The following is a 14,861-nucleotide window of genomic DNA, read 5'->3' on the forward strand; positions in this document are numbered from 1 at the left end:
TGAGAGCAGTGGGGGTGCTACATCCACACGCTCCAAGAGGGGCCGACAATGACTCTGACACTGCCTGAGCCAGCCATTCACCCTGCCAACTATCCTGTCCCACATAGCCAATCATTGGCACAGGTCTGCTGGACTAGCCTGACATCACTCAATGTGGTGTCAGCACGGACATTTCATCTGCCATTACTCTCAACTCACACTCCCCCACCCCACACTTACTTGTAAATATTCACCAGCACCAATGCACAACCTGTAAATAAATGCCACTTACACACTCCATGATGTGTTGCCTCCATGTTTAATCACATGATTGCCTCAGAAACAGACGTAACCAGGTGCAGGGATCCAAGTCGTACATAATCATGCAGCTGCGGGAGTGACCAAGGGAAATTCAGAGACAGCAAACACACGTCAGGAAACAGATTCACACCCATCACAACACACTGCACAGCAACATTCCACAAAACACACTCATCACAAAATCATTGGATGAGAGGACACACATCATGGAGACTTGCATGTCCAAATAAATGAACACACACATATGCAACCATCACATAGCAGAACACCCAGCTGATGCACACCACATCCACACAACACCAGCAAACATACATAAGGCATTCTCAACCGGCACAAGAGGTAGTTACTCACATTCAAGGGAAGTAGCGGTCAATGAGCTGGCGCCTCTGGTCCACACCTTCTTCCTCACCACTATCCTCATCAGTCGACATGGGTGGGATGGGAGGCCGAGGAACTTGTTGGTCTTCAGGGTCCAAGAGCAGTTCAATGTCATTGCGCACGGCCAGGTTGTGGAGCATGCAGCAGGCAACCACGATCCTGCATACTTTGCCTGGTGAGTAAGGCAGGACCTCTCCGGTCTTATCCAGGCACCGAAACCTAGACTTTAGCAGTCCAAAAGTACGTTCCACCACTCTACGGGTCCTTCCATGTGCATCATTGTTGCGCATTTCACCATTACATATGGGACTCAGGAGCCAGGGCCGGTTTGGGTACGCCGAATCGCCTATGTAGGGGATGACAGACACAAATATCACAACCAGAATTGGTGGGTACCCCATGCCACACAGAAATCACAAAAGTCCCCACAGCATACTCACCAACAAGCCACGCATGACCGGGATGCAGATTTGCCATCAGTTGGGGGACAATGCTGCTCCGCATGATGTGGGCGTCATGTGCGGAGCCTGGAAATCTTGCACACACATGGGAGATGATGTTGTCGGCCAGGCACACCACCTGCACGTTCAGCGAATGGAAGTGCTTCTGATTCCTATAAACCTGCTCACGTGCCCGTGGTCGAATGAGAGCGATATGTGTGCCATCAATGGAACCCACTACGTGTGGTATCTGGCCCAGTGCATAGAAGTCTGCTTTGACTGCTGCCAACTCTGCCGGCCGTGGGAAATGGATGTGGTCATCCTTGTACAGCATCATAGCTTTTAGAACATCCCGAAGTACCATGCTGAACATGGACTGTGACATCCCCCCGGCATGTCCAACTGTGTACTGAATGGTGCCAGTAGCAAAAAAGTGCAGTGCCGCCATCACCTTTGCTGTGGGTGTAATGGAACCAGGATACGTCCTTCGTGGCTGCAGATGAGGAGACAATTGGGCAACAAGCTCCATCAATCTAAGTCGATCTAGCCGGAATTTCCTGATCACCTCCTCGTCAACCAAATCCTCCAGCACAGTATATGGCCGATGCACATTTGGAGCCCTCCTGTGTGGGAGAGAGATGTAACTTGAGTCAACTTACAAATGACGCATAGGTGTGCAACTCCATCACATGTAAGCCAACATTAGCAAGAAGATAAATGTTGTGGACAATGGTCATATGTGTGACATCTCTGATAGTAACTACAATACGGAGTGCCCCATTAACAATGTGCAGCCACTAGCAACAGGAAGTGTGTCAACACGTACAACGCAACTTAGTCACATGTCAACATTACTGACAAGACGTGTGTCATGACCCTAATGTGTAGAAGCCACATCACAGACACACAAGCAAGTGCATGCACACAAACGATAATGATACACACACACCATGTCATCAGCCACCGCCGTGCCAGGCGAGTGAACACCCGTCGGTGGCTGACATGGCCGGCACGGCGGTCCTAGGCCGGGCCTGGCAGGGCGGTTGTGGACATGGCCGGCACGGCGGTCCTAGGCCGGGCCTGGCACGGCGGTTGTGGACATGGCCGGCACGGCGGTCCTAGCCCGGGCCTGGCACGGCGGTTGTAGACATGGCCGGCACGGCGGTCCTGGGCCGGGCTGGTCCGGCCGGTGTACGGTGGATGATGCAATGTGACTGTAAGGGGGGTCATGAACTGCCATGTCCATTGACTACATCTAAAGGGTGTGTTGGCCTGCACCTCCCCCGCCGAATACGTGCACCGCCATGGTGGCGCCAGTGATAGAACATTGTTGCAAAAGAAGCATCCGTCCCGGAAGCTTGCACATGCGGTTGCCGAAGTGTGACCATGACGGTCCGTGCACATGCAGCCATTGGGAAGAGGGAACGCTGGCTGCGAATGGCCAATCGAAAGTAGCGGAAGCAGTGCACCGCAACACCAGGGCCAGTCATTGGCCCTTTTACAAACACGCATCCAGGGCTGACCAATTGCTGGCGACGTATGCCACTGACATGTGTTCAGGGCCCTATATATGTGTGATGTCAAAAAGTACACATCCTACCCTGGGAACCAGTGCTACCTGTTCACCTCGACCTGCTGCTGCTGAGCTGACCACCGACTGCTGTCTGTGACCATCACCTCGACCTGCTGCTGCTGAGCTGACCACCGACTACTGCCTGTGACCATCACCTCGAGCTGCTGCTGCTGAGCTGACCACCGACTGCTGCTCTAGTGCCATACTCCGTGATCTTGCCATGTCGAGAGTCAAAGAGATCCGGTCTCGTCCCTTCACCGCCGCGGAGCTTGATGTCCTCGTGGACGGTGTGCTCCGCAACTTTGGACGGCTCTACGGCGCACCCGGACAGGTGGTAAGTGCAGTGTGGGACATGTTGGTGTGCATGAGGTGGTCAATGACTCCTGGCTTCTGCAATCTTAGCTGTGTACTGTGGGCCCGACATATTTGTTGGAATGTGCATGGCTGCTGACAGATACGTGTTGCCCCTATCTGTGTGACAGGCCAACTGTCCACTGACTTGCACCCTTTTGTCTCCCATCATGGTAGGTCAAGCTGCACCTTCGCAAGGACGTGTGGAGGAGCATAGCACGTGATGTACGGGCATTGGGGGTGTGCAATAGACGACATACACGCTGCCACAAACGCTGGGACGACATTTCCAGGCTGAGCAAGAATGTAGCGGAAGTGACACTGGGGATGATTCCAAGGACGACGCTCCATGACCCCTCTCATGCACCGTATCATTGCTGTGAAGCATCCTGACCTGTCCGAACGGCTGAGTGTGGATCAACAGCAAACTAGCGGTGAGCAGACTGTCTGTGTATGTTACTTGGGAGTGCAATGCATGTATTGGTGCCCAGACACAGTAGTGACTTCCGTGGTGCGTATGAATCGCTGCGATGCCATGTTGGTGCCATTGGGTGAGTGTAATTTGACATCCAGGTCCGGCATGTTGACACGCCACTTGCTTAGTAGTTGAGTGTTGAAGCACATGCCGTAGTGGTCCGTGGCCCCATGGCAAGACATGTGTGCAGATGTACATGCTCCTGCCCTGTCCGCATGCTGTACATGTGTCACGGCCACCAACGCTTATGTCATGTGAGGATGACTGGTAGAGGTGGGCCGTGTGCAGGATGGGGGCTAGAAGAACTTTGTCAGCAATTGAATTAGGGATTCCTTGTCCTTCTGTACGTGAGTGTGCCCATGACTTACACCTCTTTTCTGTGCATTTCAGCTTTGGCAGAGGGCACTCAGCCACAGACGGCGGAGATGAGTGAAGGCAATGCATCCGGATCAGACTTCGCGCACACGCAGACTGACACAGAGGAGGGCAGCGCCGGAGAGGGGGACAGGACCGTCCCTGAGGACTCGCATGTGGAGACACCATCGTCCTCATCTTCCGACAGTGTTGGTGAGCCAGCACTGTTGTCACAGACTGGGAGTGGGCAATCAACACCTTCGGTCGGGACACAGCACACAGGGCCCACACTGCCGCCAACTGCACCATGTACTGTTCGTGCACGCAGGAGTAGGGGGAGCAGAGTGGCGTTCGGTGCAGGCACCGCTGCCCCTGCCACGGTGACCCAAAATGCACTTTGTGCTGAGGCTGTTGATCTGCTGCGACAGCTGTGTGTGGGGCAGACCAATATGACAAATGCATTCCAAGACCATGATAGGAAGTTGGGGCAGGTTGTGGCATTCATGGAAGGGATGCATGGCGATCTTGCTGGTCTACACAGGTCAGTTCAGTCATTGGCAAGCAGTGTGTCGTCTGCCATTGTACAGTCGCATGGACAGGGGGCTACTTCTGTTTCCCCATCTACACCACTGGATGTCTCAGGGGGGAGTGAATATTCTGACCAGGACTCTAATACAGGTTATTGAACTAGAAGCAGCGTCAGACAGCACGTCAGGGCACGGAGGGCACAGACACCATCCCCTCGGTCAGCAAAATCTGTTCACAAAGACAACGTCAGATACACTGGAGTACACACACAGGATCCACAAGTGGTGTTGGGGGACATGCCTTCACATGCTACACAGGCATTCCACACAAAAGGTACTCCCAAGGCAAGGGATACTCCCAAGTCCATGGACACTCCCTTGGACAAGGACAGTCAGAGGACAAAGGCACCTCAAAGGAGCAGGGACACTCCCAAGGACAAGGATAATACTAAGGAAGGGGCCACTCCCAAGGACAGGGACAAGGACAGTCAAAAGACAAAGGCACCTCAAAAGAGCAGGGAGAGTCCCAAGGGCAGGCACACAACAGAGGAAGGGTCATCTCCCAAGGGCAGGGACAAGGACAGTCAAAAGACAATGCCACCTCCGAAGAGCAGGGAGAGTCCCAATGGCAGGCACACAACAGAGGAAGGGCCATCTCCCAAGGGCAGGGACAAGGACAGTCAAAAGACAAAGGCACCTCAAAAGAGCAGGGAGAGTCCCAAGGGCAGGCACACAACAGAGGAAGGGCCATCTCCCAAGGGCAGGGACAAGGACAGTCAAAAGACAATGCCACCTCCAAAGAGCAGGGAGAGTCCCAAGGGCAGGCACACAACAGAGCAAGGGCCATCTCCCAAGGGCAGGGACACACACAGGGAGAAGGTGTCTTCTGGAGACAGGTACACCACAGACGACATGTCTGCTGCCAGGAACAGGGCACCGTCCAGGGCACAGGGAAAGTCCAGAGACAACACTCCTCCTACGGATAAGGCACATCCTAGGGACAAGGCTTCTCCTATGGACACTGGCGCAATCAAGGACAGGCATACATCACCCCTGGCTGCACTGAGGCTGATGTTGTCGAAGGAACGGAAAACAGATGTCTCCGCGGCAGAGTCCCCCCATACCTCCACTCCCATCCAGGCCAGTCAGAAGCAGAGGAGGGAGTCCCCTGTTGTTGCATTCCCCATTTCACATGATTCTGAGTCCAGGCGGCAGGCACACAGCAAACGACAAGCAGGCTCCAGCACGTCCCCAGAAAGCCGACCTCCGGCAGCAGATGCTCCACCTATGGTGGGTGATAATTCTTTTGAGTCCCCACCACTTGCCAGTCCTGTCCTGTCCAGGGTGCACTCACATATCCCTAAGAAACGCAGACACACACCATTGACACCTGCCCACCCCGATGTCGCTCAAGTACAGCTATCCCCAGCTCCCAGGCCCACCCTGCCCTCTGGCCCATACAGCCCTGTGGCTCATCATTTCAGTGGTCCCAGTGGCGCAGGTGCAGTTGACTCTCATGTATCAGATAGTGGCACTGTGTCTGTTGTTTGCTGTCATGCAACATGTAGTAGCACAGTCTCAGTTGTGCCCTCTCCTGTTTCAGGTGCTGGCAGTGTATCTGGGTCTATGGCTCATGTGTCAGTCAGTAGATCTGTGGCTGTGTCTCACACTCCTGTTTCAGGTGCTGGCAGTGTATCTGGGTCTGTGGCCCATGTGTCAGTCACTCGGGCTGTGGCTGTGTCTCACATTCCTGTTTCTGGTGCTGGCAGTGTGTCTGGGTCTGTGGCCCATGTGTCAGTCACTCGGGCTGTGGCTGTGTCTCACATTCCTGTTTCTGGTGCTGGCAGTGTGTCTGGGTCTGTGGCCCATGTGTCAGTCACGCGGGCTGTGGCTGTGTCTCACATTCCTGTTTCTGGTGCTGGCAGTGTGTCTGGGTCTGTGGCCCATGTGTCAGTCACTCGGGCTGTGGCTGTGTCTCACACTCCTGTTTCTGGTGCTGGCAGTGTGTCTGAGGCAGGTAGTTCACGCAGCCCACCTGATTCTGTGATGTGAGGTGCTGTTCACTTCACTCACATGTTATTGCACATGGTGTGTACATTGTCCATTGAGAACAGCCTTGCCTTGTTGTGGTCCTTGGGACGGGTTGCTTGGAACACGTACTTGTGCTGCCTCTGATGTACCTGCTCTGTTGTCCACAATGCCCTGTTGCTGTTCTGATACTGCATTCTGCCCTCTCGTTTACTGCCTCTGATGTACCTGCTCTGTTGGGCACAATGCCCTGTTGATGCTCTGATACTGCATTCTGCCCTCTCGTTTACTGCCTCTGATGTACCTGCTCTGTTGGGCACAATGCCCAGTTGCTGTTCTGATACTGCATTCTGCCCTCTCGTTTACTGCCTCTGATGTACCTGCTCTGTTGTCCACAATGCCCTGTTGATGCTCTGATACTGCATTCTGCCCTCTGATGTGCTGACTCTGATGTACCTGCGCTGTTGTCCACAATGCCCTGTTGATGCTCTGATACTGCATTCTGCCCTCTTGTTTACTGCCTCTGATGTACCTGCTCTGTTGGGCACAATGCCGTGTTGATGCTCTGATACTGCATTCTGCCCTCTCGTTTACTGCCTCTGATGTACCTGCTCTGTTACGAACAATGCCCTGTTGCTGTTCTGATACTGCATTCTGCCCTCTCACGTGCTGCCTCTGATGGACCTGTCCAGTGCAATGGACTGTTGATGCACTTAGCCCCTCTCACGTGCTGCCAATGATGTACCTGCTCTGTTGGGCACAGTGCCCTGTTGATGCTCTGATACTGCATTCTGCCCTCTCGTTTACTGCCTCTGATGTACCTGCTCTGTTGGGCACAATGCCCAGTTGCTGTTCTGATACTGCATTCTGCCCTCTCGTTTACTGCCTCTGATGTACCTGCTCTGTTGTCCACAATGCCCTGTTGATGCTCTGATACTGCATTCTGCCCTCTGATGTGCTGCCTCTGATGTTCATGCTCTGGTGCCCACTTTGCCCATGCTCACGCATACACTGTGATTATACCCCTATTATGTGTAATAAAGGTAGTCAATCATGTGTCGTGGTTTGTCGTAGTCATTCCTGCTTGCGTACTACAATTGTGTATTTGTATTTGCTTCTAATCAGTGGTTTCGGTAACATGACACTCCCCCTCCCAACGTCACGACCCTTGCAGGTATTCCCCTCCAGACAGCGAATGGTTTGTGCCTTACCTGCGTCGTCGTCGATAGTGGGCCAAGACTTGGACATGGTGGATCGCGAAGAGCATCGGGAAAGCGTGTAGCGCTGGGTCCATGGTGGCGAGCAGCTTGCGGTGGGTATCTCTGCTATGTATGTTATCTTCGCTGTGGGGAATCCGCCGTGTTCAGACAGGTTGTTTTTCCGCAGCGGTTTTATGTGTATTTTCCGCCATCTTGATTTGGGGGACGGTCGTAGACGTCAGTCCGTACGGCGGAGTCTCTGGATTGGTTACGTCCACCGCGTGGTCGGGTGTAGTTGGGCGGCGGTGCGTGCTCTTCCGTCGCTGACGGAATTTTGACACTCTTTCCTATCCTGATATGGCGGACGGAGTGTCCGCGGCAGGCGGACACGGAAAAGGCATTTTCCGCTTACTCGAGGGCTGCGGTTGCACTTCCGTCCGCCATCCTAATGAACCCCTTAGTTTGGATATGTCATCAAGCAAACAGTCATCAAACAGTGAAAAAAATACATACAAAAAAATAAAGTGTACATAAATGTACAAGTGCTATACAATGTTAAAAATCAATGCTGTCATTTTATACAAACAAAACCAGAAACAATGAATCAAATACCTAACAATAATTATATTAGGAACCACCCCTTTACATTAGGTACAAAGAGACAGGCGGAAGAACAGTTCAGAAAGCACTGCCTGCCTGTCTTACTAAACCAGGGATAGAAAAATAAATCATAGGGTTACAGAAACTAGGGGTAGCACTGTATAGATTTGAACAGCCCTAGTTGCACCCTTTATTCGTTTTCCCAGGCTTAGGGTCAACGCGTTTCGAACCTCAGCGTTAGTAAGGGTTCTCCTCAGGACGTGGACTGGATAGAGCCAAAACTGAAAATAGTAATGAGGGAAATGGTGTAAGAATTGTGCCCTTTTAGAATTTAAAAGTCAGACTCAAAACTTTAAAGAACAGTGTCAAAGAGTACCTGGGAATGACAAGTAATTGTCACTCAAAATTTGTTGCAGTGAAACGGAGGGCCTCACACATGCCGGAATTCTGTAACCGGATAAAAATGGCAGTGAGAACCTATACATGCGATTTGATTTTTAGACACCATTATACTCGTGAACACGGGCATACCTGTATTGGGATGCGTCGTTTATGCAAGTAAAAGTGTATATATCGGAAGATCCGTGATTTTGTAAAGGATTCCCGCAGAAGCCAACCTGAGGGGAAGGTGGAAGATCTTAATGAATATGCCCGCATGTTTTTACTACACATACTATCAACATATGATATGGCGTAGAGTGCCACTCTTACCGACGTTGCACTCACTTAGTTAGGAGCGACCGTCGTCGTGGCTCTAAGGTCTCTTGTACGCGGTCATGTACTTCTGTATCCAACGGCAATATTCGGCACGAACATGCCTGGAAAATAGGGTGATCTAGATTTTACAAACTTAACCTGCATTAGAAGGCATTAGACCGTATGCTCGACCAGGATTGTACTCACTATTTAGACGGGCGCCAGGCATGTTCGTGCCGAATATTGCCGTTGGATACATACTGTAGTTGTGTGACAGGGAAGGTGAGTGATTTAAAAAACAAAGTGAAATTTTACAGTTTTTAAAACAAAGTTATGCTCACTTTTCCTTGCTACTCCCGGCTGTGCCTCAGGAGGGTTCAAAAGTTATCTAAAGCACTAGTAGTCAGCGTGTCTTTTATAACTTTGAAGGGGGGGCGTGGCCTCGAAGTGGGCGTGTCCCAGTCAGGGAGAGAGGAATGAAGTTGGCGGGAAAACGGCGATTTTGCCCTTACCAGTGCTCGTTTTTCAGCAGAAAGGGGTGCCTGCACACTGTAGTTGTGTGACAGGGAAGGTGAGTGATTTAAAAAACAAAGTGAAATTTTACAGTTTTTAAAACAAAGTTATGCTCAGTTTTCCTTGCTACTCCCGGCTGTGCCTCAGGAGGGTTCAAAAGTTATCTAAAGCACTAGTAGTCAGCGTGTCTTTTATAACTTTGAAGGGGGGGCGTGGCCTCGAAGTGGGCGTGTCCCAGTCAGGGAGAGGGGAATGAAGTTGGCGGGAAAACGGCGATTTTGCCCTTACCAGTGCTCGTTTTTCAGCAGGAAGGGGTGCCTGCACACTGTAGTTGTGTGACAGGGAAGGTGAGTGATTTAAAAAACAAAGTTAAATTTTACAGTTTTTAAAACAAAGTTATGCTCAGTTTTCCTTGCTACTCCCGGCTGTGCCTCAGGAGGGTTCAAAAGTTATCTAAAGTACTAGTAGTCAGGGTGTCTTTTATAACTTTGAAGGGGGGGGCGTGGCCTCGAAGTGGGCGTGTCCCAGTCAGGGAGAGGGGAATAAAGTTGGCGGGAAAACAGCGATTTTGCCCTTACCAGTGCTCGTTTTTCAGCAGGAAGGGGTGCCTGCACACTGTAGTTGTGTGACAGGGAAGGTGAATGATTTAAAAAACAAAGTGAAATTTTACAGTTTTTAAAACAAAGTTATGCTCAGTTTTCCTTGCTACTCCCGGCTGTGCCACAGGAGGGTTCAAAAGTTATCTAAAGCACTAGTAGTCAGCGTGTCTTTTATAACTTTGAAGGGGGGCGTGGCCTCGAAGTGGGTGTGTCCCAGTCAGGGAGAGGGGAATGAAGTTGGCGGGAAAACTGCGGTTTTGCCCTTACCAGTGCTCGTTTTCAGCAGGAAGGGGTGCCTGCACACTGTAGTTGAGTGACAGGGAAGGTGAGTGATTTAAAAAACAAAGTGACATTTTATAGTATTTAAAACAAAGTTATGCTCAGTTTTCCTTGCTATTCCCGGCTGCGCCTCAGGAGGGTTCAAAAGTTATTTTCACTTTTACTTGCATAAACGACGCATCCCAATACAGGTATGCCCGTGTTCACTAGTATAATGGTGTCTAAAAATCAAATCGCATGTATAGGTTCTCACTGCCATTTTTATCCGGTTACAGAATTCCGGCATGTGTGAGGCCCTCCATTTCACTGCAACAAATTTTGAGTGACAATTACTTGTCATTCCCAGGTACTCTTTGACACTGTTCTTTAAAGTTTTGAGTCTGATTTTTAAATTCTAAAAGTGCACAATTCTTACACCATTTCCCTCATTACTATTTTCAGTTTTGGCTCTATCCAGTCCACGTCCTGAGGAGAACCCTTACTAACGCTGAGGTTCGAAACGCGTTGACCCTAAGCCTGGGAAAACGAATAAAGGGTGCAACTAGGGCTGTTCAAATCTATACAGTGCTACCCCTAGTTTCTGTAACCCTATGATTTATTTTTCTATCCCTGGTTTAGTAAGACAGGCAGGCAGTGCTTTCTGAACTGTTCTTCCGCCTGTCTCTTTGTACCTAATGTAAAGGGCTGTTTCCTAATATAATTATTGTTAGGTATTTGATTCATTGTTTCTGGTGTTGTTTGTATAAAATGACAGTATTGATTTTTAACATTGTATAGCACTTGTACATTTATGCACACGTTATTTTTTGGTATGTATTTTTTTCACTGTTTGATGACTGTTTGCTTGATGACATATCCAAACTAAATGTCTAAATGTTTTCCTAAAAATACAAAAAATACTAAAATAAAATAGATGACCCTCCAGAATTAATTAGCTGGGTGGGATCAATAAATTCAAATAAAAAATAGTTCTGTCTGGCTATTTTGTTTGTTTCGTACGTAAAACATAAACTAAGGCACAGGGCTTTCTTAGGTCGGAATTGAAGTGAAACTGCAGTTATGATAAGGATAATTGCTAATAGATGCACGCTAAAACAGAAACAAAGCCACAGAGCTTCTTGTGGTCAGAATGGAAGTCAGACTGCAATTACGATAAGGATAATTGCTAACAGATGGCCGACTCAGTAAACAGGGGCCATCACACACTACACAGTGTAATGGCCAAACTTATGCAAAATCACTAGCAAAACACATGTGACCTAGGGGTCATATTCACTGATGCGCCCGATGCTTACTATTACCACGTTCCGGCACACAGATCACTCCACAAGCTGGAAAGAGGTTGTGTAGGTCTCTGAACTTTTTTCTGCTCGTCGCAACTGTAAATATTGACCTCCAATGCGTCTGCATCTGTTATGCTTGACTCCTAGTCCATCAGCAGGTCCTAATACTCACCTCTCTAACAGATAGCGATGGTGGTCACCTCTGACGTACCTCATGGGATTCTACACCCATAACGACCAGGTGAGCTGAACCCTTACCTCAATCAGCACAGTTGCATTATAGAGGTGTTTGCCATCAGTGGTCACTATGCCTAGCCTGGATAAATGTTTTTTTAAATCACTATGCTCTTGTCTGACCACGCTCACAACATATCGAGCACATAACGTGCACCGCGATCCACTTGTAGTGCCCTCATTTATGTGCTCACTGTAACGGCTTGACATAATGAGAGTATCTCTCTCCCTTTCTCTCCTTACGTATTTGTACATATGCATGATTGTTTGTCCTCCCCACCTCTGTAAAAATGTGTTTAACCTCACGCTCATTTGGTATGATCGAATACCTTGCTGATGCACTGATTACAAATGTAACCTCAGGTCCTCCAACAGGGTTTTTTTTCAAGGTTGCCACATATAATGATTTGTTGCTTTTCTTGGTTTTCCTGTAGTTCCAGATAGGACCACTTCCTGGGTCCATTGAGTGGTACTGAGATATAGTTGTAGACCACCACATAAATAACCCCCTATTATCACTACCCTTAGGTCCTGAAGAAGCACCAAGGATCTCCTCCTGAGACACTTCACAGCGCAAAACATGTCGACCATATCCCCGTCTCCTTAAGACTTTGCACTTGTCTAGCTACTGAGGGCCATAACCACCCTTGAGCAGCACATAACCTTTTTGTTGTTTTTTATTGATGACAGAGGGTTTTTCCCATATAATCCATTCACCCCCTCCAGTCATTTAAAAAAATAACACCTATCACCACACTTACCCTCTCACAAATACCCACACTCACCTTACGGTTAGACTTCTAAAAAGATCTCCCATAAAGTGACCCTTCGGGGACCCATTGGGCATTGCAGTGCCGGCGCAATGAGGAGCACTGCCCCATGATGAAGCATGACATCCTTTGGGGTGTGTGAGGGCGTTAAAGAAAGGTCCCTCTGACCTTTCAATAGGAACGACACATCCCTTTCTCTCTCCCCATCTCTCTCTACATTGACTTCCTTCATAGGTACTGTGGTTCTCTGGAGTGACAAGTAAAGTTCTACTACATATAACTCCACAACTATGTACCTTGACAATATATTTATATTCAAGGTATGTAGATGTGGAGTGAGAAATAGTAAATCTATACTTACCTATTTGCACTTACTTTCTCAATATTTCAGTCCCCGTCATTTTTTAAACGGTATTCTGCCTACATGATATTTTTGGTTCTAATATTCTGTCAGTGATACATTTTTCACTGGACCATGATGACCTCTTCGCCTTACACTAGACAAAAGAGATTCGGCACAGCCTCTTCCGACTTGGCCCAGTTGTCACCCAGACTCACCCCCCACTGAGGATGAGACAAGCAGTCCATTTCACATCAGTTGTGCGTCCTGAGTTGCTGGTGGGCCAAGCACGCTTTAAAGCACTGATGAGATCACAGTCCCCACTTCCTCCAGTCAGGAATTCAAGGTCCATTTCATGGCAGTCATGTACTCAAAGCTTTAAGCAATATAATTTGAGGGGCTTGCAATACAATGCACTATGTAGATTTTTATATGTCAAATTGTTCAGCGTTTTTCAAGACCCTAAGTCAAAAGGTTAGAGATTGGCAAAAAACGATACATAATGAAGGTGTATGTCCATCCAATTCTATTATATGGTATAAGGCTTCTTGATGTGTTGCAAGAGTGAAACAGTTTGGGTCTGTAGAAATGTGATTCTAAATGTAACAGCACAGCTGAAGGAAAGGTCGTGTTCATAACATGTAATTTCCTGCACACCTATTGAACGGCCCACTCTGAAAAACAAAATGTGGCTGATTCACTAAGACATTTATATTTAAGAGTATGTGAATTAGTACTACAGAAGTGCTACTTCATGTACTCCTAAATACCTTTGTGGATTGGCCCCCCGATACCTCAAAGTATTTGGAAAAGAAGTCAATGTGGGGCTTGAGAATTATATCTTTCCCAGATGTCCTTAACTAAGCCACAAATATATTACATTTCTCAAGTGGTAACTGTCTCAGAAATTTTGGGAAGACCACTGATAATGGTGGGTCCTACCTTAATACGACTGATTTACATTTTTAGATACTTTAGACATAAATCAATCTGCTGTGGGGACATATTGCCAGAGAAATCCGATGGTGTGCTATTTTAACGAGTACCCAGAGGCAGCGTCCATAAAAACATTGTCAATAATGCTTTATGCCCTCAGAGGAACCTACAAAGTGGTCACTGGCAGAAGCATTATAAGGACAGAAGGTCTGATATTGATGAGAGAAGAAGAGTCCGGCTTCCCCTTGAATTGCTCATGCGACTGAGTAATGTCGCGACTGAGTAATGTCTCGTTACTTCAGCTTCACATCCTGATGTGGATTCTGGAATTTGAAGTGCATTGTAATTGCCTTGAGTTTTTTTCACAAGGAGCTAGTTCCAGTATCCTGGCCTCAACTTCCTACACCAATTGCCAATCCAGGATTTGTTAACTTCCTGCAACTGTTCAGATTGAGAGTCAAGAGTTCCCTAGTGCAGTACACGATAGAATGTGTTGGGATAAGTAAGTTATGAAACACTTACCATGCATCTTCATTTCCTTTGCAAATACTTATTTACATTGTTGTATGTTCTCGATACACAGAGCTGAATTTCTGTGCAAGCATCATGGCGCAGAAAATGCATTACTTATTCATGCAGTCTCTCTTTGTTATTCAGAATCGGGCCTACTCAGGACACAATCAAAACAAGTCCAAAGATGTGCCATGCAGCGACAAATGTGATGTTCCTCAAAACCCACAAAACGGCCAGCAGCACTGTCATGAACATTATGTACCGGTTCACAGAGAAGCACAATCTCTCCATAGCACTTCCGGTTGACAAGTTGAGTACCTTTCGCTATCCTCAGAGCTTCCAGGCCAAGTTCGTCGAAGGATTCCTCACAAAGAAATCAGGGCAGCACTATAACGTCATGTGCAACCATTTAAAATTCAACCATAATGAGGTACGTTTTCAAAGACGGTGGGTTTATTTCCAACTCTTTGAGG

General features: G+C 48.4%; 1 protein-coding gene across 1 annotated transcript in view; it reads left to right on the forward strand.

Annotated features, from left to right (window-relative positions):
• The window catches only part of LOC144790806 (galactose-3-O-sulfotransferase 2-like), a 283,596-nt gene that overhangs the window by 161,756 nt on the left and 106,979 nt on the right, over window positions 1-14,861 (forward strand). The window contains exon 3 of the mRNA XM_078665487.1: window positions 14,533-14,818. Coding sequence (XP_078521613.1) covers window positions 14,533-14,818 — 286 coding nt within the window. The remainder of the gene's footprint in view (window positions 1-14,532; window positions 14,819-14,861) is intronic.

This window comes from Lissotriton helveticus, chromosome 11, assembly GCF_964261635.1.
Source record: "Lissotriton helveticus chromosome 11, aLisHel1.1, whole genome shotgun sequence".
In the NCBI taxonomy this organism is placed as follows: Eukaryota; Metazoa; Chordata; class Amphibia; order Caudata; family Salamandridae; genus Lissotriton; species Lissotriton helveticus.